Source organism: Cydia pomonella, chromosome 9 (genome assembly GCF_033807575.1).
Source record: "Cydia pomonella isolate Wapato2018A chromosome 9, ilCydPomo1, whole genome shotgun sequence".
In the NCBI taxonomy this organism is placed as follows: Eukaryota; Metazoa; Arthropoda; class Insecta; order Lepidoptera; family Tortricidae; genus Cydia; species Cydia pomonella.
The window spans coordinates 76,071-100,898 of NC_084711.1; the positions used below are offsets into that span (position 1 = coordinate 76,071).

The 24,828-nt window shown below is 41.7% G+C and overlaps 1 protein-coding gene across 1 annotated transcript; it reads left to right on the forward strand.

Annotated features, from left to right (window-relative positions):
• Positions 1–1,784: 1,784 nt before the first annotated feature.
• Positions 1,785–22,948, forward strand: LOC133521022 (protein-tyrosine sulfotransferase). Its single transcript, XM_061855742.1, has 5 exons — positions 1,785–2,298; positions 12,143–12,678; positions 17,121–17,210; positions 18,544–18,707; positions 22,666–22,948. The coding sequence occupies exons 2-5, from the start codon at positions 12,151–12,153 to the stop codon at positions 22,931–22,933; spliced, it is 1,050 nt and encodes a 349-aa protein (XP_061711726.1). The 5' UTR covers positions 1,785–2,298; positions 12,143–12,150; the 3' UTR covers positions 22,934–22,948.
• Positions 22,949–24,828: the final 1,880 nt, after the last annotated feature.

Consider the following 24,828-nt stretch of genomic DNA (forward strand, 5'->3'; position numbering starts at 1 on the left):
TCGGTCATGTTTGTTTGAAAACTTCGCTTCCAAACATCTTCCAAAATTTTAAATCGATGCTTCCAAACCACAGTTCCATTAGAGTCGGATCAAGCTATGTTGGCAGCAAGCTAAGGGTGCAGAGGGACAGAACATACGTAATGCGACAAAATGAAAAATTTGTTTTAAGTTTAAGAGGGAAGTATACCACGTGATCGTCCATTCAAAAAGAGAAAACGTTTTTCCACTTCGAAATATTTTCCATTATCCATGATTTTTAGGGTTCCGTACCAAAAAGGTACAAAAGGAACCCTTATGGTGTGACTGTCCGTCCGTCCGTCTGTCACATTGCTAAATATCTCGAGAAGTACGTAATCTATCGATTTGAAATTTGGAATAATAATAAATAACGCTAACCCAAACATATTGGAAGTGTAATTTATTTTATTTTATTTGTATTAATTATGGAAAATTCCAAATATAAAGAGAGGGCAAAATTTCAAAATCTAGTTACTAGGTCAAGTGGGGTATCATTTGAAAAAGCTCAAATTGAATATTACAAAACTATTTTTGTTTTTTTCATAGTGGAAAAAATTGACTTATGAAGGAAAATGTGAAAAAAATACTATTCCCCCACCCCCCTTATCTCCGAAGTTTACGAATGAAAAATTATGAAATTTTTATATAATAATAACATTATCCAAAAAATTACAGGAAAAATAAAATCAGACCTCTATCTTGATAATTTTTTTTTTAATAAAAAAAAAAACATTTTGTAATTTAATTTGCAATTTAATCCCTTTTGCGGGTGTTTATTATAGTTGAAATTTCTATGCGATTACACTAAAGGCACCATCTTTCAAATAAAATAAAAATTATTGAAATCGGTTCACATGATAAAGAATTATCCCTGAAAAACCGACATACATGCAGATGGCACAAATTAGCCAATTCGCCCATCGCTGTACACAATTATACTAATAGTATACTTCTGGTCAAAAGTCTTTCACGAGAAAATTGAAAGTTTGTATGGAACCGCGCGAGGTAAACGAACTCGCACTTGACCGGTTTTTTTGTATGTTATGGACTCAATGCAAAACTAGGTTTACTTATAGGTTTTCCTTTCTTAGGATTCCGTAACTCGAAAGGAAAAACGGAACGGAACGGTTATAGGATCACTTTGTTGTCCGTCCGTCAGTGTGTCTGTCTGTCAAGACCCTTTTTCTCAGGAACCAGTGGAGGTATCAAGCTGGAATTTGTATCAAATACTCAGGTCTACTGTCCCTCGGAGCTGTGAAAAAACCAAACTTCTAAGCCAACGCAATCAAAAGATACAGCCGTTTATGCCGCAAATTTTCGACACTCAAAACCTTCAGGGTACTTCCCGTGAATTCAGAATCTTGAAATTTGGTATATAAGCATTATTTTTGGTATTATTGCGGCAGATGCTTGTTTTTTTGTGTGCTAAGCTGATTCGAAAAGCCATTCTTCCCTCTTTATATTCCCTACAACATATCAGGAACAACGTACGTAATTTGGTCGGGTTATTTGTCGATCACCATGAACCATACTAACATTTACGGTGGTGAATAAAAGAAAATGAGACTGTGACAAGGACAAACAATAAGAACGCTTTCTTTGCTATTCCTACTGAAAGTTCCATAAGAGCATCTCGTTCAATCATGTGGCGGTTCTACCATTTCTATATGCAATACTTCCAATTCAACCAATCCATCATGTCGGCTACGATACGTTGTTTCATTCTCATTATTGCTCCGTTGCACTCTGCTGAGTCGATATTTACTTTACTCTTTGGTTGATTTATCGCAAAGGTTTTTAGAGCCTTTATGGTATGTGTTTTGGAACATCTCTACAGATCTGTCAACCAACTGTCAACAGATTGGTCATGTCACGCATGTCAATTCAACAGATTTAACTGTCAATGTCAGTCGGACGGCAGGGCACAGTAAGAGAAGGTTTCGATTTCGACAGATAAAGTCAAATTGGATTTAATTTAAAAAACAAAAGACTAATTTTTATTTCCGTATCTTTTTTGGTTAGAGCCGTAATTGGTAATCAAACGCTTGTTTAATCGATTGGACGCGCATGAATACGGTTGCGGTGTGTGAGAACTGTTTTGCAAGCTTCCGAATCGCTGGCCGTTGAGCCCACTACGTGTTGTTGTGGGGACCAGCTCAAGCGCGGGCTGCGGCGCGGCGCCGGCTACGAGCACATTTCAGTTAAATAGGATTTTTCACTAAAAGAAATGCATTCGCTACGAGTAACTGTTATATTTGGATAGTTTGGATTTTTATGTAGGTGAGTACACAATCTCATTATAGACATATACATATTTGACCGATTAACATGTTTCCTAACAGGTTTATGAGATTACTATGTACACTAGAATGTGCTGGTGTGTACTGAACATGTGCTGTTGAAATTTGTTTACATAGAGTCTTGAAAATGTTGCAGTTTCACTGCGTAAAAGTAAAGTTGAAACTAAGTTAAAATTAGTATGTAACAAGTAGCACATAGTCGGTATGAATGTCTCGCCAGCAGCTAGGGGAAGTATGTGTGTGGCTGACATGTGACTAGTAGGAGGATATGTAAACAAATGAAATGTATATTTCCTTCTTAATCCACAATGCCAATTTCCTCATAACTTCATAAGTGATCAGAATAAGAAATACCTAATACTGAATGTTTAGAGTTTAATGTTTAATGTAAATAGCCAGAACTGGGGTCTAAGCATTCTGAGCACTAGGAAGAGAATTAATTAGGTGTTGAATTAATCGCTCACAGAATAACATTAACAGAAAAATTAGCTAGAAAGGGAGTTTTGGTTTGAAACTGACTAAACCATACCATAAAATTGGCTTGACATTCACTTCAGAAGTATTATATGGGTAGGAATAGAGGTACTAATGTATTGGTGTCACTTTTCAGTATCTTTGCAACTATAATACCCAGTGCTAATAGGGATTGGAGGGAAGTTGGAGGAGGCTTTTACCCAAACGGGGTCCATATAAATCTATCATTCATGTCAAATAATATATATAAAACTGTTCAAAATATGGAATAAATAAAGCTTTAATAATAATAATAATAAGCCCCCAGGGCAGCTTGTGGCGAGCTGAATGGGAAGTGACATCCCTTGGGTCCCATACCCCCGAGAGTCGGTCAGCCCTTAACTCCGGCTTGCCTTGATTGGCCGGCTGGAGTGAGCACTGAGCAGGGGCCGCGGGACTCTCACCTCTGGCTTGCCTTTACCGCCCGTCCAGAGTGGGGTGTCAGAGCTATATGCTCGCAGGGTGGAAGTGAAATTTGCATAAGACGTGAGTTGGCACAGTGGCTGCTTACAGCCACTGGGTAGAAAGCGGGGTCCACCTCTCCACACCCTGAGCCGGTCACGCAATGTTGTCCCCTTGTCGCTCTGTGCGAGCGCCCGTTTTCGGGGACCCATATTGTGAGTTGGCAAGTCACCACCTGCCCATTTTGTCGTGTTTTTAAAACATATGATCAGGGCAGGTGCCATAGTAATCTCCATAGTCCCGGTTACCAGTCCACTTGCAACTCAACCCAGTAGCCCGGTTTATTTTGGTACCCTTTTTTTTACAATAGTCCTACACTAACCGGGGCTTGTCCTTGGGTGCACTGCTATAGTGTGAATAGGGATAATCGTCGGTTGGTGTTACGTTACATTTAGAGTAAATTGTCTTATTATAAGGGGCCTCTACGTGTTGGCTTCGGCCCCACGCACGCCGTCCAAATGTCCGGGACCCCATGGTCCCGAGAATTTGTAAAAGACAGACATAATAATAATAATAATTGGTGTCACATTACTTTTAGAGTAAATTGTCTTATTACAAGGGGTCTCTACGTGTTGGCTTCGGCCCCACGCATGCCTTCAAAATGCCTGGGACACCATGGTCCCGAGAATTTGTAAGAGACATATAATAATAATAATAGGGATAGTTTTTTGCACATTAACAACTTTAATTCTTAACATCTGGCACTAACCAGATATGGGCTTACTTACAATTTAACAGTGCATGGCAATGCCCAAATCAACCTAATATGAAATCTTGTTTTTCCTTGCCTCCTCATGACTCAAGGTTGCAACCATATGATGCCATTGTTTTGTGCATCAAGGCTCTACATTCTGCACGATTTTCTGCCATCCTTATAATTGGAGTGAATTCTGTAAAATAATAAAGATATCTATATATTGATACAGTTTTACCACCCCCTAGAGCTGACTTGGCTTTATGAATTCACAAATGTCTCAAAACTTTTGTAGTAGAAGAACTGCATTGCCAGACTTGCATGTTTTTAAATGTAATGTTTTTGACCTGCTCTCAAGCCAAGCTTAAATGCGGTATTAGTACTTGCATTCACAACCCTAATTGCATTGGTTCAAAAGTATGTGCCTATCATATTTTCCACTTTTCAGGATAGAAAATATGTGTGCTAAATTTCATCAAAATCTGTTCAACAATTTTGCATGATGGAGGATGGACATCCAAATATACTTTCACATAAGCAATATTGGTAGAAATAACCTGTCAAAAATCCTGGTAATGAAAGTATGTTGAGTGAAATTGGCACTTTCTCTAGTGTTCAATTATAATAGGCCACTTTACTTAAACTTCTCTTCACACTTAAATCGCTGGCCCATTTAGTTGAAATTTTGTATAGAGATAGTTAGAATCCCAGGATAGGATAAAGGATAGTTTTTATAACCAAAATCATCTTTTGAGGGTGTGAAAAGTGAGATGGAAATTTGTAGGAGGAATTAATAATTGCTAAATTATTAATTCTATATAATTGCTATACCGATTCAGATGAAATTTGGGACGGTCTACATCTTTGATTTAGTTGAAAATGATTTAATTTATTTTTACAGTGCTGAACCAAAATACTTACACATTAATTATACATATTATATATAACATTTAAAAATGAAATAATGTTATAAAAAATAAAGAAACAAATATCATAATTTCAAGCTTATTTTAATACAAATGTAAATACAGAAAAAATGTGTGAGTGCCGTGGAGCACTCAGTTGGAACGAAGTATATTATGTCAATGTATTATTATTGATAAACTTATTATGTTATTGATAAACAAATACAAAGAAAAAATACTTTATTAACAAAATAATAATATAAGTTGAAATAATTGAAATATTAACGAACTTTAACGCGGTCCTGCTAAATATTGCAGTTCACTCTAAATCATCCCTTACCCTTTTAGGCTCTCCAATTAGCCTCATGCATAAAGTTTAAAATGTTTAAATTTGAAACTAAAAATTTGAGTTATGGTGAACAATTACGAAAAAACTACGTGGTCTTAAATGGTCTATTTTTTGTCTCTTTGTTGATTTAAACACCCTGTAGCTCCTAAGATATTGATCGTAAAGACTATGATGTAATATAGGCATTAAATTAAACTTGATGTAAAAGTTATTTGCATAAAACATTAAAAAAAAAACTAGCAGAAACGTCTGCGAACGACGCTAATAAGCTGTAATCACGGCTGTGTGCCGTGAGTTCAAGTTTCAACCAAGGCAGTAATTTTTCCATTTTTTCAAATTTATGAAATAATTTTTAAGAAAAAAAACAGACTTAATTGAGGGAGACCGGTGAAAGAATGATTATTGTGGATTTTAGATTTCATACAATGAAATTAAAAAGACTGCGTCCTACGCCAAATTATGTAGAAAAGGAGGTAACATGTTTTTTTTTGCCACTGCGCTCACCTTGACACATTTCAGATTTGCCCTATGGTTGACTGGTAAGATACCCGCAATAGGGTATTCGACTGTATTTAAGATAAATTATTTCGCACCATACATGAAATAAAGCACCAGATAATTATTAAAAAAACTAAATAGGATAGAAATATAAAAATGTGCCTTGAAAACCTAACTGCTTGGCAAAGAGAACTAATTGCCAAACGTGAACTATGCATCATTGAAGAGTTCCGTTCTGTTCATCATCAGCAGTTCCACTTCATCAAATGTCACTTCTACAAATGTAAATACTTGATTTGTTAATGAAAATACTAAGATCACTATATATATATATGCCTTTAACATTTGAGGAGTTCCCTCGAGTCCTCATGGACCCCATCGTCAGAACTCGAACTTGACAAAAATTTGTCTTGAAAATCTAATTTGCTTAACAAACACAGCGAAGAGGACAAATCGCCAAACGTGTACTATGCGTCGTTGAAGAGTACCATTCTGATCATCAGCAGTTCCACTTTTTAAAATGTAAATACTTGATTTGTTAAAGAAAATACAAAAATCACTATATGTATGCCTTTCATATTTGAAGAGTTCCCTCGATTCCTCATGGATCCCATCATCAGAACTGAGTTTTGACAAAAACTGACCAATCTGCATATATATATAAATTCAAACAAAAAAATAATTTTCAAAATCAGAAATAACGGAGTTATGGAGTAACAAATATTTTAAAAAAAAAAACAAGAAAAAAAAACATACAACCGGATTGATAACCTCCTCTTTTGAAATCTTGAAGACGGTTAAAAAATAAATAGTTGAGGACATACACTTATTAATTACATAATTACCTACTACTTATGGCGATAAACCAGCTGGATGAACGCAATAATCGAAAATCTAATTTAATTGGTTGCGAACCGTGTTAGTCAATAGCTTCGAGCCCGTTTTTACGATTTATTAAAACGCGTAAACAATAATAACTGTAGCAATGAAAATATTTACGATCTAATAATGGCAGGTTTATTATTTGCAGTTGCAATTAGTAGAAAGCACTTGCGCAAGCGATCGCCGGTATAATTACTTAATGACGTGACGAGTGCGACGGAAGAGACGAGTCGACTCTTCATAAACACGGCATTAGGGAATGCAATAACCGGCCTAATGTCATAACCGATTTCGGTTACGGTTATGGCCGAAAAATAACCGAATATTTGGTTATTATCGGTTATTCAACGTTTATTAAAAATTACGTATAAATCTATGTAGTTATACGTGACGTAAAATCATAAGATAAGCCGTATTAGATAATGAAACATAAACCTTGCTTTGATTTTCTTTATTAATTTTAAAGAGATTTTAAATTATAAATTTTAGTTTTACAATCAAAAATCTATCACAACCAAATACCAACATTAAAGCAAATGGAAGCCAGCAGCGAAGTTATTTGGTTTCGATGAAGGTGCCGCCCTTCCTCACTCTGCCTGACGGACTGACTTATTAACTTCATCATTATCATAGTTATTTTTTTTGTACTCGATATTTATTTATTTAATTTCTACTGTAATAATCTGTATTGTATTTGCTGATTAAATGTTTTTCTCAATTATCAAAATTTTACTAAAGCAATAAAATTAAGCCAATTACCAAGTGAAATAAGTAGGTAAACTAGGTAACACATAATTAAATAGAGTAATATTAACAATCAAATGAGCGATTTTTCATAAGTAATATTTCAATTTAACATTCAAAAGTAATTTAGGATTCAATCAACAAAATATAAATTGGCCTTGTAACTTACACAAAAATCACAAAATAACTTATACAAAACTCACTAATTATTATCCATTATCGTGGTACTCGTGGTGTTTAATTATCTTGTAAATACACAAAATTTGCGCTTTTGATACTTTTATTAACCAGAGTATTTGTGAATTCATAGAAAAAATAACCGAATTCGGCTATTACAAAATTCCAATAACCGGTTATGTGATTAGGCGAAAATAGGTGATAGGCGAGGCTTACTTTAGAAAGAGTGTATTTTATATGTCTATTCACACATTTAACCACTTGCCTAATGAAATTAAAATACTTGAACTACCTGAATTCGGACGTAAACTTTATAAATGGTGCTTAGACAAAGCTTACTATAAGATAAGTGACCACTTTATGCAGTCGAGTTAGTATGACATATTATTTGTTACCAATAATTTTATTCGCATCACATGTAATATTTATTTTGTATAATTATTTAGCTGTAAGATTAGTTTTAGTATTAACATTGTACGCCGCATCGCGGTTGATTGTGATGATTCTACACTAACATAATTTTAAGATCATTGTAACTCACAATATGACAATAAAGATTTCAATTTCAATTTCAATTTCAATAATCGGTTACCACCGAACCATTCCGTACCATTTATGACGTATTAAAAAAACTACTTACTAGATCTCGTTCAAACCAATTTTCGGTGGAAGTTTGCATGGTAATGTATATCATATATTTTTTTTAGATTTTTCATTCTGTTATTTTACAAGTTACAGGGGGGACACACACATTTTTAGGGTTCCGTAGCCAAATGGCAAAAAACGGAACCCTTATAGATTCGTCATGTCCGTCTGTCTGTCCGATTCTGTCACAGCCACTTTTTTCCGAAACTATAAGAGCTGTACTGTTCAAACTTAGTAAGTGGATGTATTCTATGAACCGCATTAAGATTTTCACACAAAAATAGAAAAAAAACAATAAATTTTGGGGGTTCCCCATACTTAGAACTGAAACTCAAAAAATCTTTTTTCATCAAACCCATACGTGTGGGGTATCTATGGATAGGTCTTCAAAAATGATATTGATGTTTTTAATATAATTTTTTTCTAAAATGAATAGTTTGCGCGAGAGACACTTCCAAAGTGGTAAAATGTGTGTCCCCCCCCCCCCGTAACTTCTAAAATAACAAAATGAAAAATCTAAAAAAAATATATGATATACATTGCCATGTATACTTCCACCGAAAATTGGTTTGAACGAGATATATCGGCGGCTATAATCGAGTCCTGGAGGGCTACTAACGACCCAGCGCAGGTGGTACAGGTCGATCTGGAAGCGGAACTTCTCAGTGCCGCTCTAACCCGCGTGTGTGATGCGGCAATGCCAAGGGCCATGCCTTTCACGCCCAAACGCCAAGTGTACTGGTGGCGACCAGAACTCCGTCAAATGCGGAACGCTTGCGTGGCTGCACGTCGCCAGTACACTAGATATAGAAGAAGGCGGATCCGCGACCAAACCGAGGAGGAGGCCCTGTATGATGTCTACAGGGAAGCGCGTACAACTCTGCAGAAGGCCATCGCAAAAGCCAAAGAGGAGGCTTGGACGGAGTGGCTCGAGACTCTCGATAGGGATCCGTGGGGCAGGCCGTATCGAGTTGTCAGGAAAAAGCTCCGACCTTGGGCACCCCCCACTGACCAGCAGTCTACAGCCGGACCTCCTGATGCGAGTCGTTGGTACTCTGTTTCCAGAGAGGGGCGAGTTTGTGCCACCACCTATGGCGCCCAACATAAGACCGCCGGAAATGGCGAGAGAGGTTCCGCCAGTAACGGAAGTCGAGCTCGATGTTGCCGTTCGAAAGCTTCGATCGAAAAAGACCGCTCCCGGGCCAGACGGCATACCTGGGCGCGCATTGATAGTCGCACTCAGCGAGTTGGAAGAAGGAGTCAGAGGCCTTTTACCTCTTGCCTGACTCAAGGGCGGTTCCCCGATAGGTGGAAAACAGGCAAGTTGGTGCTCCTCCGGAAGGATGGGCGCCCACCTGATCAGCCGTCGGCCTACCGCCCAATAGTGTTTCTTGACGAAACGAGTAAGCTCTTTGAGCGTATAATTGCCACTCGACTCGTCAGGAGCTTGCAGCCGGGTCTGAGCGACTGCCAATATGGCTTCCGCCCGCTGCGCTCGACGCTCGACGCGATTGCCCGAGTTAGGGACTTTGCCGAGGAGGAGGTCTCTCAGGGTGGGGTTGTGATGTCTGTGTCACTAGACATCTCCAACGCCTTCAACACCCTGCCCTGGGAAACAATTAAGGCGGCTCTAAAATACCACAACGTGCCCGAGTATTTGCAAAAAATAGTGGCGGATTATTTTGCAGGCCGCGTTGTGGTATTCCCAACCAGGGACGGCTGGGGCAGACGGAAGATGTCATGCGGTGTTCCACAGGGTTCGGTACTTGGGCCGCTCCTGTGGAACATTGGGTACGACTGGGTCCTACGCGGGGTCACTTTGCGGGGATCGGCGTCACGTGTTACGCTGATGACACTCTCGTGTCGGCCCGTGGAAGGACCCACAGAGAGGCCGCTTACCTAGCCACAGCAGGTGTGGCTCATGTGGTCCACAGGATCCGGGCTATAGGCCTAGAAGTGGCTCTGCACAAATCCGAGGTCCTGATTTTCCACGGACCTCGAAATAAACCACCAGAGGGGCACAGATAACTGTGGGAGGAACTTCCATCGCCGTCGGGTCGACGATGAAGTACCTGGGACTCGTTCTCGACGGTAGGTGGAAGTTTGAGGAGCACTTCAAGCGCCTGGCTCCAAAATTGATGGCTGCAGCCGGAGCGCTTGGGCGGATCCTCCCAAATCTAGGCGGTCCAGGAGAAGCCTGCAGGAGGCTATATCTGGGTGTGGTGCGCTCAATGGCGCTCTACGGGGCGCCAATATGGGCGGATACCCTGAGTCCTCGGAGTGCGGCCCTATTGCGCCGACCGCAGCGGGCCATAGCTCTCAGGGTGGCTCGAGCGTACCGCGACAACTCGCACGCAGCAGCCGGCCTGCTAGCTGGGAGCCCGCCATGGGATCTTGAAGCCAAGGTTCAGTCCGCGGTCTATTGGCGGGTGCTAGCAGCAAGGAGGGAGGAGAACTGGCCTGCCCCTCGTGAGGTCCGCCAGTGGCGTGAAGAGGCACGAGACGTCCTCTACCAGCAGTGGTCAGAGCGTCTGGAAATCCCGGGAGCTAGCCGGGACCTGGTGGCCGCTGTTCGGCCCGTTTTGAAAGAATGGGTCGAACGCAAGCATGGCGCACCCTCCTTCCATCTCACGCAGCTCCTAACGGGGCACGGCTGTTTCGGCTGGTACCTGTGTGAGAGGTTGGGAAGGGAGCCGACGACAGCGTGCCATCATTGCGATGGAGGAGCCGTGGACACGGCGCAACACACGCGCGAAGAGTGCCCTGCGTGGGCGGAGCCTCGCGCTATCCTGTCCTCGGCCATAGGAGGAGACCTCTCGCTGCCGGCACTAATACGCCGCATGCTCAGCAGTGAGGAAGCGTGGGCGGCAGTGGCCTCCTTTAGCGTCACCGTCCTGTCGCAAAAGGAGGCTGCAGAGAGAATGCGCGAGGACGATGCGAATTCGCTCCCTCAGCGCCGTAGGAGGCCAGGTCGGCGTCTAAGGGCATACGCAGCCCGAATGATACCGCCTTAACGGGAACCTGCGGGTGATGGGCCGGGAGTTCCATCACTCGCCTAAAGAGGTTCCGAGCTGGAAGGCCCTCAAGTGTTCCGAGGCGTCTTCAGCGGAGTAGGCTGCTGCAGCAGCCACAAAAGTCGAGCCCGTAATGGCAACGCCGACGGGGTATCGGAAGTCTACAATCGCGTTCCCGAAACCCCGTCCACAAAGCGCGCGGTGGAACACCCCAGGGGGTTTAGTCCGTGGGAGTCGGACATACCCACTCGGCTTCTCCCGTGCCAGTGGGATCCATAACGGATTCCCCCTGGGTAAAAAAAAAAAAAGGATTGTTCGGGCTTTTAGGATTGCTCGCTTAAAAGTCTTTGCTTACGGCGAGTTCGTTGATTGGGTCGATAATTACAGTGAGACACCTCATCCGGTTCTCGTAAATTTCTTTTATGCTTTAATTATATAGGATGTTGACTCTTGGAGACCCTATACATCTCTAAGGATAATCTGATAAACGATACGAGTATAATCTTTTAGTTCTGACACTTATTATTAGAGACATTTACACCTCTAAATACTTTTGAGATTTTTTTCTAGTATTATAATAGTTTTTTTTTGTAATTCTACATTAAGAGACTTTATACATCTCTAAGTAATAATAATACTTAAGTTTGTATTTATATTTTCAGTTAATTGTATTTGATAATTGTTCATGTGCTTTTTTTGCGTGTTTATAAATTCCATGTTGACGTGTAAAAGTGTCCTTGTGGCCTATTTGCTGAATAAATGTAGAAGTTGAAGTCTGAAATAATTTCAGTCCCAGTTATTAAAAAACTAAATGTAACCTTACAGGTCACTATCCTAAAACATTGTATTTCTTATACCTATATATTTAAAAAATATCATACTGTCTTGGAATCCTTTTTCGTGTGGTTTCGCGATAATATTGGTAGTGTGTGTGTGTGCAGGCGGCGGCATGTGGCGCGGGCCTCGCTGGCGCTGGGCGCTCGCGCTGCTGCTGGGCGGCGCGCTGGTGTGGGCGCTGCGCGGCGGCGCGGGCGGCAGCCCCCGCGCCGCGCGCCTGCGCTCCCCCGACCAGTGGGTGGAGGGCCGCGAGCTGCCGCTTATCTTCATCGGCGGCGTGCCGCGCTCCGGCACCACGCTCATGCGCGCCATGCTCGACGCGCACCCCGACGTGCGCTGCGGCCAGGAGACGCGCGTCGTCCCGCGCATCCTGCAGATGCGCCAGCACTGGGCGCACTCCGCGAAGGAGTCCGTCCGGCTCGAGGCCGCCGGCGTGTCTAAAGCGGTGCTCGACAACGCCATCGCGGCGTTTTGCCTGGAGGTGATCGCGGGGCACGGCGAGCCGGCGCCGCGGCTATGCAACAAGGACCCACTGGTGCTGAAGATGGGCAGCTACGTGCTGGAGCTGTTCCCCAACGCCAAGTTCCTGTTCATGATGCGCGACGGCCGTGCCACCGTGCATTCCATCATCAGCCGCAAGGTCAGACACTTCAACATTGAAGCCACGTAACCAAAGTAAAAGATAAATCCCTCCGCGCTTTAGAGCGCAAAATCAAAGCTAGAAGCAGTCTGCAGTTAAATTAAAAATACAGAGCGTTATGTAAAGCTGATGTATTTTTGTTATATTATTTAGACTTCATTAAGGATTATTAAATTAGGTTTTGCAAGCAAAAAAATGTTGTGCTGTGCTCTCAAGAAGTGAATTTCGGACACTTTTTGGCCGGCCAAGTGCGACTTGGACTCGCACAGGAAGGGTTCCGTACCATTATCTATAAAAACGGTCACCCATCCAAGTACTGACCCCGCCCGACGTTGCTTAACTTTGGTGATTAGATGAAAACCTCGAGATTGGAAAGAAATATTTATTTTATTTTGTTTTTAGTATTTGTTGTTATAGCGGCAACAGAAATACATAATTTCTAGAAATTTCAACTGGCTAACTATCACGATTCATGAGATACAGCCTGGTGACAGGCGGACGGACCGACGGACGGATGGACAGCGGAGTCTCAGTAATAGGGTCCCGTTTGACCCTTTGGGTACGGAACCCTAAAACGATGAATTTTTCGATACAAATTGCTTTGTAATGTTGAAAGCTAATTAAATTTGGAATAATTTAAACCCACACTCACATATGAGGCTACAGAAAATGATATTGTTTATTTTTATGCCTCAATGAAGTTTTGAGTATTGCACAAGATTATGCTGTAAGATAAATTGCAATAAATCGAGTTATAGCAATTTTAATTACCTTTAATTTATGTGGGAAAGAGGGTCAGTAAGGGCTCATTCAGACGGTGCGAGAACTGGCACGCGAGTTTCATTACATTGTGGTATTTGATCGGTCGGCCGAATTGGATTCAATAGTCCGCAATGTAACTAAACTAGCACGCGAGTTCGCGCACCGCCGTCTCAATGAGCCCTCAATGTATCTAAACTAGCACGCGAGTTCGCGCGCCGCCGTCTCAATGAGCCCTCAATGTATCTAAACTAGCACGCGAGTTCGCGCGCCGCCGTCTCAATGAGCCCTCAATGTATCTAAACTAGCACGCGAGTTCGCGCGCCGCCGTCTCAATGAGCCCTCAATGTATCTAAACTAGCACGCGAGTTCGCGCGCCGCCGTCTCAATGAGCCCTCAATGTATCTAAACTAGCACGCGAGTTCGCGCGCCGCCGTCTGAATGAGCCCTCAATGTATCTAAACTAGCACGCGAGTTCGCGCGCCGCCGTCTCAATGAGCCCTCAATGTATCTAAACTAGCACGCGAGTTCGCGCGCCGCCGTCTCAATGAGCCCTCAATGTATCTAAACTAGCACGCGAGTTCGCGCGCCGCCGTCTCAATGAGCCCTCAATGTATCTAAACTAGCACGCGAGTTCGCGCGCCGCCGTCTCAATGAGTTAATGAGCCCTCAATCCATCACAATCACAATCGGTTCTCTTATTATCGTAAACAATAAATTACTATAATGAGAAAGGTATGCTGTAATTAGACAGTTGTCTAATGAATTCTTTATAGTTTTACATCACGCTTTGCGTTTTAAGGATTTTTTTCGTAAGATTTGTCTAGCTTATTCAGCCAGTGGGCAGCAGCTGACCCTGCGGTCTACTGATAGTTAATGTTCCAGGGAATTCGTAAACTTTTTGTTGGTTGCACAACTTGCACAAGCATACCTACCTACATACATATGAAAATGATCTCCGGTTACCCGTAGTAGTTAGGAGAGATGCCGATCTAGAGAGATTTAATTACAATGTTTTCCTTCACCGTACTGGAGTTTTTTTTTTTCAAAATCACCGACATTTTAATAGAAACGGTTAAGTGTTTCACACATATATGCGTGTGTGTTAACTTAGCCTGGACGATGGGTTCAACGGTCCGATGTGTGCGGCCCTAGTTAGGAGTCGCCAGTGTAAATAACTAGCAGTTTGCACGCACTAGACGCAGAGTACGTAACGCGCGATAATTCCCATACTTCCATATAACTGTGCCGCCATGTTTTCATTCTAGCGCGAACGCGGACGTGGTATCAGGGGCCACTGAAATGTGGCCTCCAGATTCGTAACTAGCCTGCCGAATTTAAACTCGCTCGTGCTCGGCAAGCGAGCGTGACAACTTTGAGTCCAGTGCCCTTTATTTTATTTAGACACCAGTTAGTTTATATATAGGTTGTATTTCTTACTTGTTTTGAACAGTTGACTCGCTAGTTAAGGAATTCCGTGAACATCAGTCGTGCGTGCCTCACGAAGTTTCCCAGAACTTTTTCTATTTATGATCTATAAATAGTAATTAAGTTAGAGGATTTTTTCCATATCAAGAGAAAAAAAATGTATTATTCATCGGTCAAACATCGCAGTAAAATATGGCATAAATTGTATTCATTCGTATACAGTGTTATCTTCGTTATGTTTATGTTCACACGCGTAACGTAGACGTTGCCGGATATAAAAACTGAAGGAGTTGTGAACGCCAGTGACAATATGGCCATGTTTTTGTTGAATAAATACTCGTCACAGCTGCTGTGTTTATGTTACAGTTGTTATAACATGTGAAAGACTTTACAAGAAACAATGGGGTAGATGTATTAATTACAATAGAAGCCAGAGCACACCGGCTGCGTGTGCGTAGACGTGTGCGTGCGCTGGTATGCTGGAGCCGTGCACGGCCACGTCACGTCGTGCAAGAGGTGTTGAATATTAAATTGCGCACGTGCATCACGTATCACGTCTATGCACACGCATCCGGAGTGCACAGGCCTTAACGTTTTGAACGCCATCTGTCAAACTCAAGAACGTCATGCACACGACAATAACCCTGGCATAAGCTGCAAATACATAAAACCGTACTGGAAACGTTGAAAGTTACTTTGACAACGTACGCCACAGCAAGAATATGCGTTCTCTTGGCACGACTTCTTACGATGCCCTTAAGGATTCTTGGCGTTCAAAGCATTAAACGATGGGCCAGTATGAGCCAGTGTTGGGCAAAAAGTAGTTGGATTACTGATTAACGATTATGATTACAAAATGTATTTGTAACTATATTAATAACTACAGTTTGTAATTGTAATCTGTAATAAATTACTTTATGCGATTACTTTTACTCAACAAAATGTTTTCGATCATTTTTGTTTCCCAAATCAGATTTACTTAATGCGATTACTTTTACTCAACAGAATGTTTTCGATCATTTTTGTTTCCCAAATCAGGTTAAATAACATATAAAGTTTGACTTTTCATATAAAAAAAGGAATGTTAGTTTTATAAGATTTTGTACAAATGGACTTATAAAAAAATATGAACATTTTAGGGCAAGGACGAGTTTTTGTCAGGTGGTCAGTTCCATGAAGCGGCACCTGAGCATTTTTATTAAATTTATATGGCATGGGGTTAAGTAATTTATAGGGTATGGTGGGAAGTAAATGTATGAAAAAAAATATAGTTGATACTGCCGGCAGTAACAGCTAAAACTAAGAGCGATATTTGATAATTATTATTTTATTGTTTGCTATAATATCAAGTAATAAATAATATGAGATACTCTTAATTTGATAGCTTTATGCCTTCAAACACACAGAATAATAATCAGATGTAGCAAATGTTCCTACTTCACGTGTCATTTTTTTTTGTGTTTAAAACGCCGGGGCCCTAGGTCAAGTTGACCGTCCGTATTGCCCATATTCCTTATCTCGGGATTCTCCGGTTATTAGTGTTATTACAACTTGAACCCTATTGCTAAAACAAGAAGGCAGATATTTGTGCAGATTAGCCTGTTGCATCTTTTGTTTCATTGTGAACTGATAACGATTGCTTGAATTTATCAAACAGCAAAACACCATTGTTCAATAGATAAGCTCATAAAGTACAATCACGTCTATAAATATCGATACGGACAAAGTGTCAAAAATATGTATACACGACCTTATGGCCCATTTATTAAGGTAGTGTATACATATTTTGGCTCTTTGTCCGTGTCGATATTTTTAGACGTGACTGTACCATTCCGATATACTAGACAAAATTCTCAGTTTACCGGTTTTTGTATTGTGAACCGCAGGTGATTATTACTTTTTTTTACCGAGAGAGTACTAAAGTACTAAATTTGCTCATCTTTGCCTATCAAGAAGTAATTGAGTAATTTTGATTATAAATTAATGTAATTTCGATTACAAATTACAAAGTAATCTCAATTGCAAGTAGTTGTAACTACATATAATCAACTATAATTCAACTATATGTAATCGAAATTGCAGTTAAAATTACACAAGTACTTGATTACGCCCAACACTGGTATGAGCATAACTCTGATCTGTTCTCCGATCAAGCCCAGGTGGTTGTGACGATTATATGGTTTTCCGCGGATCCTTTACTCGGCGCTGATGGGTGATTATGGTCCTCCAATGTGATATTAAATGTGTTTCCGCAGGTAACAATCACTGGATTCGACTTGACGTCGTACCGGCAGTGCCTCACCAAATGGAACCACGCCGTGGGCCTCATGTACCAGCAATGCAAGGTGCATGCATACCTTTTACTATTATATAGCCACTATCACTATCCTACCAATCCTTATGTCAGAGAGAGTTGCGGTTGGGACGAGTGTAGCGAATGCGTTTGGGTAAGTGTGAGCCTTTGTATTTTCAATTGTCAATGTGTGCCTGTCAGCACACATTGACAATTCGTAGACCTTACTGTAAGGCCAGTCAGAAGAGCACTTCTCTTGGAGTATGTCAATCGGTCCTATCCATAGATATCTATAGATCCGCTGTCATCGTCAGTGAGTCTTCTTCCTCCTGCCCTTATCCCACATTTTCCTCTATCTTTCGTCACCTCAGCACTCACTCCTTTGTTTCTCATATCCTCTTTCACACAATCCATGTCATCGTCAGTGAGTATCGGGACCGATGTCGCCGCTGTTAAAAATGTGTGCATTATAACTACTATAACAATATTGTACGCATAAGGCCTACTAACACATAGACAGTGCACTTACACGTGCGATCTTGCGTGATATTCATATTTCTGTGGTTCTATCCTATGAATATGCATAGCACTGCTTTTACAAACCGTGCTGTATCAAAGCTCAGTCGCTATAAATTGCTATCGGAACTCTGTAACTCCGCTACGCATATAACACGTAAGCGCAAGTGCAAATTTGCATAACCGTCGCGATTAAGATTTTACTTATCGATTCGGAAGTAGCTATGAGAAATAATTTCGCATTTGGAATGCCATGTCATGTTGAATGTTTTAAATCGTAATGGAATATGATTAATTGAAAGATTGCGCATACCTTGCCTGTAGCATGCAATATATATATACATAGTCCTCCTCATCGTTTTCGATGACAGCGACCCTAGATAAACATTATGGACGCTGGCCAGGCCGAACTTGCTCTTAAATACTCTATTGCACGCGTTACCGCGTAACCCGAAGGGTTAGGTCTCTCTTTCCGTAATTGACGTTTTAATGTCTAGGCTAGTGAGACGGTCATCTTCAAATGTTTTGACACCGTTATGGACGGTAGAACCCCAAAGTTCGATGGCACAAGCGATGACGTTTGAGCACGTCCTTGTAGCCCAGGTGCTGATTACCCTGCTTCCGCTTACCCCCCGCCAACTCAGAGTAGAGAACAGCTTTGGGCAAGCGGTGGTCATCCATTCGAAGGATATACAGATGTATAAGTGCTCTGGGGAGGGTGAGGCACTCGGAATTTAAAAATGGTTTAGGTATCATGAAATAAAAGCAGATATTTAGGAATGATGTTTAGGCGTATATGGTTTATTTCTAACATGATGTTGACTGGTATTTAGTCGAGTAGAGTAATGACGGCTGTGTGGTGTGTGCAGGCGCTGGGCCCGACACGCTGCCTGCCGGTGCGGTACGAGGCGCTGGTGCTGCGCCCGCAGGAGACGCTGCGCTCCGTGCTGTCTTTCCTCGAGCTGCCCTGGACGGACGCCGTGCTGCACCACGAGCGCTACATCAACCAGCCCAACGGCGTGGCGCTGTCCGAGTGCGTACCCTCCCCTCCCGCAGGAGACGCTGCGCTCCGTGCTGTCCTTCCTCGAGCTGCCCTGGACGGACGCTGTGCTGCACCACGAGCGCTACATCAACCGGCCCAACGGCGTGGCGCTGTCCGAGTGCGTACCCTCCCCTCCCGCAGGAGACGCTGCGCTGCGTGCTGTCCTTCCTCGAGCTGCCCTGGACGGACGCCGTGCTGCACCACGAGCGCTATATCAACCAGCCCAACGGCGTGGCGCTGTCCGAGTGCGTACCCTCCCCTCCCGCAGGAGACGCTGCGCTCCGTGCTGTCCTTCCTCGAGCTGCCCTGGACGGATGCCGTGCTGCACCACGAGCGCTACATCAACCAGCCCAACGGCGTGGCGCTGTCCGAGTGCGTACCCTCCCCTCCCGCAGGAGACGCTGCGCTCCGTGCTGTCCTTCCTCGAGCTGCCCTGGACGGATGCCGTGCTGCACCACGAGCGCTACATCAACCGGCCCAACGGCGTGGCGCTGTCCGAGTGCGTACCCTCCCCTCCCGCAGGAGACGCTGCGCTCCGTGCTGTCCTTCCTCGAGCTGCCCTGGACGGACGCCGTGCTGCACCACGAGCGCTACATCAACCAGCCCAACGGCGTGGTGCTGTCCGAGTGCGTACACTCTTCTACTCTGTTCATTGACGATTTGTATACATTATTGCAAAGACGTAAGATCCAACGTTGTTCAGTCAAGAGTGTTGTTGTTGATATTACCATCGACCACATTGTTGGTTATATAGTTAACTATATAACCATCGGTGGTGGATAATTTCTTTATAATTTTCATTTAAGAGTGTTGCTGTTAGGCCCATTATTGTACCTCTAAAGTCCAGTAAAAAACGCTGCGTCCGATTTCGCTCAACACTGATGCTGTTGACAAGGTTCGTTGTTTCGTGAATCGCGTTTATATATATATATATATTATACTACGTCGGTAGCAAACAAGCATACGGCCCGCCTGATGGTAAGCAGCCTCCGTAGCCTATGTACGCCTGCAACTCCAGAGGAGTTACATGCGCGCTGCCGACCCTAAACCCGCCCCCCCTCGTTGAGCTCTGGCAACTTAACCAATATATATAGCGGCTGGCGTCAAATTTGCTGGGAGCGTTTTTCTTCTTTAACCTTTTTGACACATATGACGGATAGATATATCCGCACTGTAAGTTCAACGCGGAAGACTGATTAATCCGTCACAGACCACAGAGCAACATAGACCTACGTACAAATGCATAACGTTCAATTTCGGTTTTGTCACTTGACGTAGCGTCCAAGTGACAGCTTTTGTGTTTGATACGGCGTCGAAAAGGTTAATTAAACTGTAGGTACTGAAAATTGCTGCAAAAGGTCAAAAACCACGGAGGAAACAGTCGAGTACGTTTGTATGGAGACATGACCACTCCACTTGCCTCTTAATGTAATGTGATCCTTACTCAAAAAAATGACATATTATACTTATATTTTATTGTATGTACTTTATTATTGTATTCATCTCAAGTTGAATTGAATCTTTCATTCTAATTGCCTTTGTTTGGCTATCACAGAAAACAAAAGATAATAACACAGTATGCCGATATTTAATAGTTTTCTTGTCCTTAAAAAGCTAATTATAGTTGGAATTAAAATGAGACATCAATGTATAATCGTATACATAAACTACACGCGCTTGTACGAGTATGTATTATCACACACGCAGTTACCTGATCATTCGGAAACCTTATTCCAAAGGTATAAGAGCAACATAAGGTCAGTCAAAAATGGTCAACTATCAGCAAAGCAACATAATTGTCGGATCTTTTCTAGAGCTTATGCCAATACGAAGAAGGCTCACCGACAGTAAGTCGAGTACGTTGCCGCAGTTTGTCTAATAATATCGGCCTTGTTGCTAGGAAGTTAAACTTACGTCTGGAGAATTTAGATCCAGCATTGTCTGTGTGCATATATTATGCGGCGACGGCGTGCATGTTTTTGTGATTATGCTAATTCAGGATATATTAGGACGAGGTATTCTTTCTTTTTTCGAGTGTATTTTCCTAAGGAAGGAATGCCGTTATGTTATGTTCTGCTATATGTGGTTGGTTCTTTCAATTTCTGTCTGTTGACTCCTGAGCTAAATAAAAAAAAACATTAATTTTTCTTCATGGTTGAAAATAATTACCTACTGAGAAATGTATTTATTCTTTTGAAACAATAACAGTACTTATTTGCGTATTTTTGCATATAATTATCGTGCACAAATAAATATGCAAATAAATACAAACCAAGACCGATAATTAATAACCTTGACACTGCTTAACTGATAAGGCAACATTGGAGGAACGCGAACGTCCATTAGGTATAACTCGTTTCGCACAGGCTTGTCTTTTGGTCAGCCGGTTGGGTAGGTACCATAAACTGGGGTTACTTTAAATCACGGGGTAACATTGGTCATCCATGTTTGAGGAATCGGCAGTTTATTTTTGAATGCGCGTTTAAGAGTTTTAATATGTGGTTCTCAACCTTAACAAAAATAAATGATGAAAGAGTTTAGAAACAAATTTATCATATAAATGAGGGCACGGTAGTGTCCTAGCCAAGACGAGCCAAGCGAAGCTCAAGGGCACTACCTTCGTTTTCTCGAAGCGCTTCGTCGTTTTTAGAGTTCCGTGGTCAGTGTCATGCAGGCCGTTGTTTAAAAAATATGGAATACTGACAGTACCGAGCTTATATAATATAGCTTAGAAATGTGTAAAGTCGTTAAATGCAATTTGGAATTATTAATGTAACATTGGAAAGCGCATAGCTAAAATAAAGCTTTAGTAGTCCCAAAAAGTAGATTAGAAGTAAATAAGAAAAATTGCTACCACATGGCTGTCCATATTGACAATGCACTTCCTATGGCATGAACAGAGTTACCAAGCAACAATTTTTTTCTCTAAGTTAAGAACTTTTCTGTTAACGGAATGTTATTACAATGTAAATGATTTGTTTACAAGAATGAGAACAGAACAAATCGATCGGTTGACATGTAAATTATATTTGAATATTGACTTGAATTGTAATATAAATTATACTAATATTGAATTGACTTTGTCTTTGGATTGGAATGTAATTGAAGTAGTTTTTATATTTAAAAAAAATTGAATCTGTTTATTTCAGTGTTTTTTGGTTGAGGTACAGTCTGAACTCAGTTACAATCTCTATATTTGGAGATTATCTTAACTAAGTTTAGCCTTAACTAAGTATATAATTAGTCCTGTTGGCAGTTACTGCTTACATGTGCTTATTTGTTTTGTACTTTTGACAATTATTTAATTTTCAAGTTTATTTGTATTGTTTCGTTATTATTGTCTGACGACTGGCTATTATAACACTATTGTAACATCGGTATTATATTAACATGCACAATCTGACAATAAATGATTACTTACTTACTTACCAAAAAAGGTACGTACACAAGGTAAAGGAACCCGGCTGCGGTGCGGCTTTGTCTGTCCATCCGTCTGTCTGCCTGTCACATCGCTAAATATCTTAAGCTACATTGAAAGTATTTATTTTTTATTAACTATGGAAAAGGCCCAATATGAAAGGAGGCAAAATTTCAATCTAGTGACTAGGTCAAGTGGAGTATCATTTGAAAGAGGTTAAATTGTACATTCCAAAACATTTTTTTTGTCACAGTGAAAAATAAAAGAATTTAATACAATCCTGATACAATAGAGAGCGCTTTTTCAAAGCCCTCGACGCTAGGGACGAGATACTTTTTTTTCTGTACATGACATTGTAGAGTTAGGAGCTTGGCTCTATTTGAGATCTGATAACTTTTTGACAGTGCGAGATGTATGGATTCGTCTTGGCAATATTTTACATTAAAATGTTTTTGGTGGAATTAAAATTCGATAGTAGATGTTGCGATGCCAGATCTTAAATCAGCTCAATAATTTGTGTGTGGGTTGCAGCGTCGAGCGGTCGTCGGACCAAGTGGTGCGGCCCGTGAACCTGGACGCGCTGGACAAGTGGGTGTCGGCCATCCCGGCCGACGTGCGCGCCGACATGGCGGAGCTGGCGCCCATGCTGTCGGTGCTGGGGTACGACCCGTGGGCCAACCCGCCCAAGTACGCCGAGCCCGAGCCGGGCCGCGCGCCGCCGCCGCCTCCCGTCGCCGCCGCGCCCGCCGCGCCCGCCGCCGCCGCGCAGCACGACCCGCCCGCGCCGCAGCCGCCGTAGGAGACAATACATGGCCATTTACGTTATCTTGTCTTTTATTTATCAACACCTTGACAGGTGCCCGACTGGTAGCGAACAGCGACAGGTACAGTCAGCATCAGCACCATATATTTTGGAACGTTGGCTGTCGCTGTCACTATATTTATTTGATGCTGACTGTACCTAGGTACTCGTGAACAGCAGGACAGTGTCAGTCTACTCTATTCCCTTCTATTATTATTTCCTAGTAAGTATAGGGGGCACTAGCACGACGTAGGCAACCCCGATTAACCTGGATTTCTTTTTTCCTGGAGGAGCGATCAGACGTGGCCTACAACATTTGAATGGACTTGAATCGTGTTAAACTTTAATTGTTGCACGCCACGACATGTCGATAGCCGTTCGATGCGTCATTGCAATAATTGGTATCAGATTGACTTTTGACCTGCTCAGCATGATATCGTATTTTGTAATATTTTTGGTGCTTTTAGTATTGCACATGACAAGGTTGCATTTACTCTAATAAAAATTATTTTCAAAAATGATCAATATCTACTCGTACGTATTGAACACCAGTTATAAGCAAGTAGGTACTTATATGACGTCCAATAAGTGATAAGTACGTGATATTATTACTGGTCAAAGGCCCAAAAATCCGTGAGGCTCCGGCTACACCTAATTACATTTTTCGTTAACGATGTGGATTGTTAAGGCGTTGCGTGTAGGTAATTGATTTTAATTGTGGAATGTAAGTAAATGTTGTCATACGTGTACCTAGTACACGGTGTACACACATTTAAGTGCTAAACTTATATAAGTTACATTACATACCTTACCCTATAGTTAGGCCTAGGTATTAATTGGACGCATGAGTGCAACGCCTGATTAGAAATCGGATCTGTGACTGCAATAATTCCGCGTAAAATGCGCCAGTAATGGTTTAATCGGTAATTCGTCGTGTCAACGCAGTTTTATCGCATATCGCATCGCCACCGCTTTACGCAGAGCTCGTAAAACTATACGACGACGGACAACGGCGTAAGCGCCATCTTGTGCCCGGCGTTACACAACACTGCGATATAAGACCAGTTTAAATCTGACCTACAATCACGTATACAGTTCTTACGAATACTGGTTCTACATGTTTTGGGCGAGATCAATGAACAATGCACAATGTGTTATGTATCTATAAATTGGCAGCTCTATTTTCTCAAACTGGTAACTGTTACGTACTGGATGTAAATTTAAATTTCAGCCGAAAGATAAGTTCGATTATTTTTGCTATCAAATGCATATGCGTGCGAGTTGCAGTACCTAGGTAACGCCGACATGTGGTTTGGCTAACGGTCACGTCTGAAAATATCGATACGGACAAATTGCCAAAAATATGTATACACTACCCTAATATATGGGCCATAAAGTCGCGTGTATACATATTTTTAGCACTTGGATCGTGTAGATGTTTTCAGACGTGACTGTAATTGTAGCACTGAAGGAACGTTACAGTGTTTTCCCGTATAAGATAAAACACGCCATTGTTTTGGCAGAGTTGGCGATGGGCACTCGCGCCGAACTTCGAGATCAATCTATGGAAATCTATTATTTTGTGTATGACAATAAGTCCGAACTTTTTATGACATTGTGCATGGCCGCTATTTTGGATTCCAAAATGGTCATCATTTTCGAAATCTGCACTCCCTAAATCTATAAAACGACATCTATGACGACTTTTATGACATACTGCATTTGCGCCATCTTGGAATCCAAAATGGTTATCATTTTCGAAAATTGCACACCGGATACATACTTAAAAGTCGGTAGTCACAATATATCTTGATATATAACAATATGTATATACATTAAAGTAATCTGAAAGGAGTCAAGTAATCCATTCCTGTATTTATTTATTTATTTAT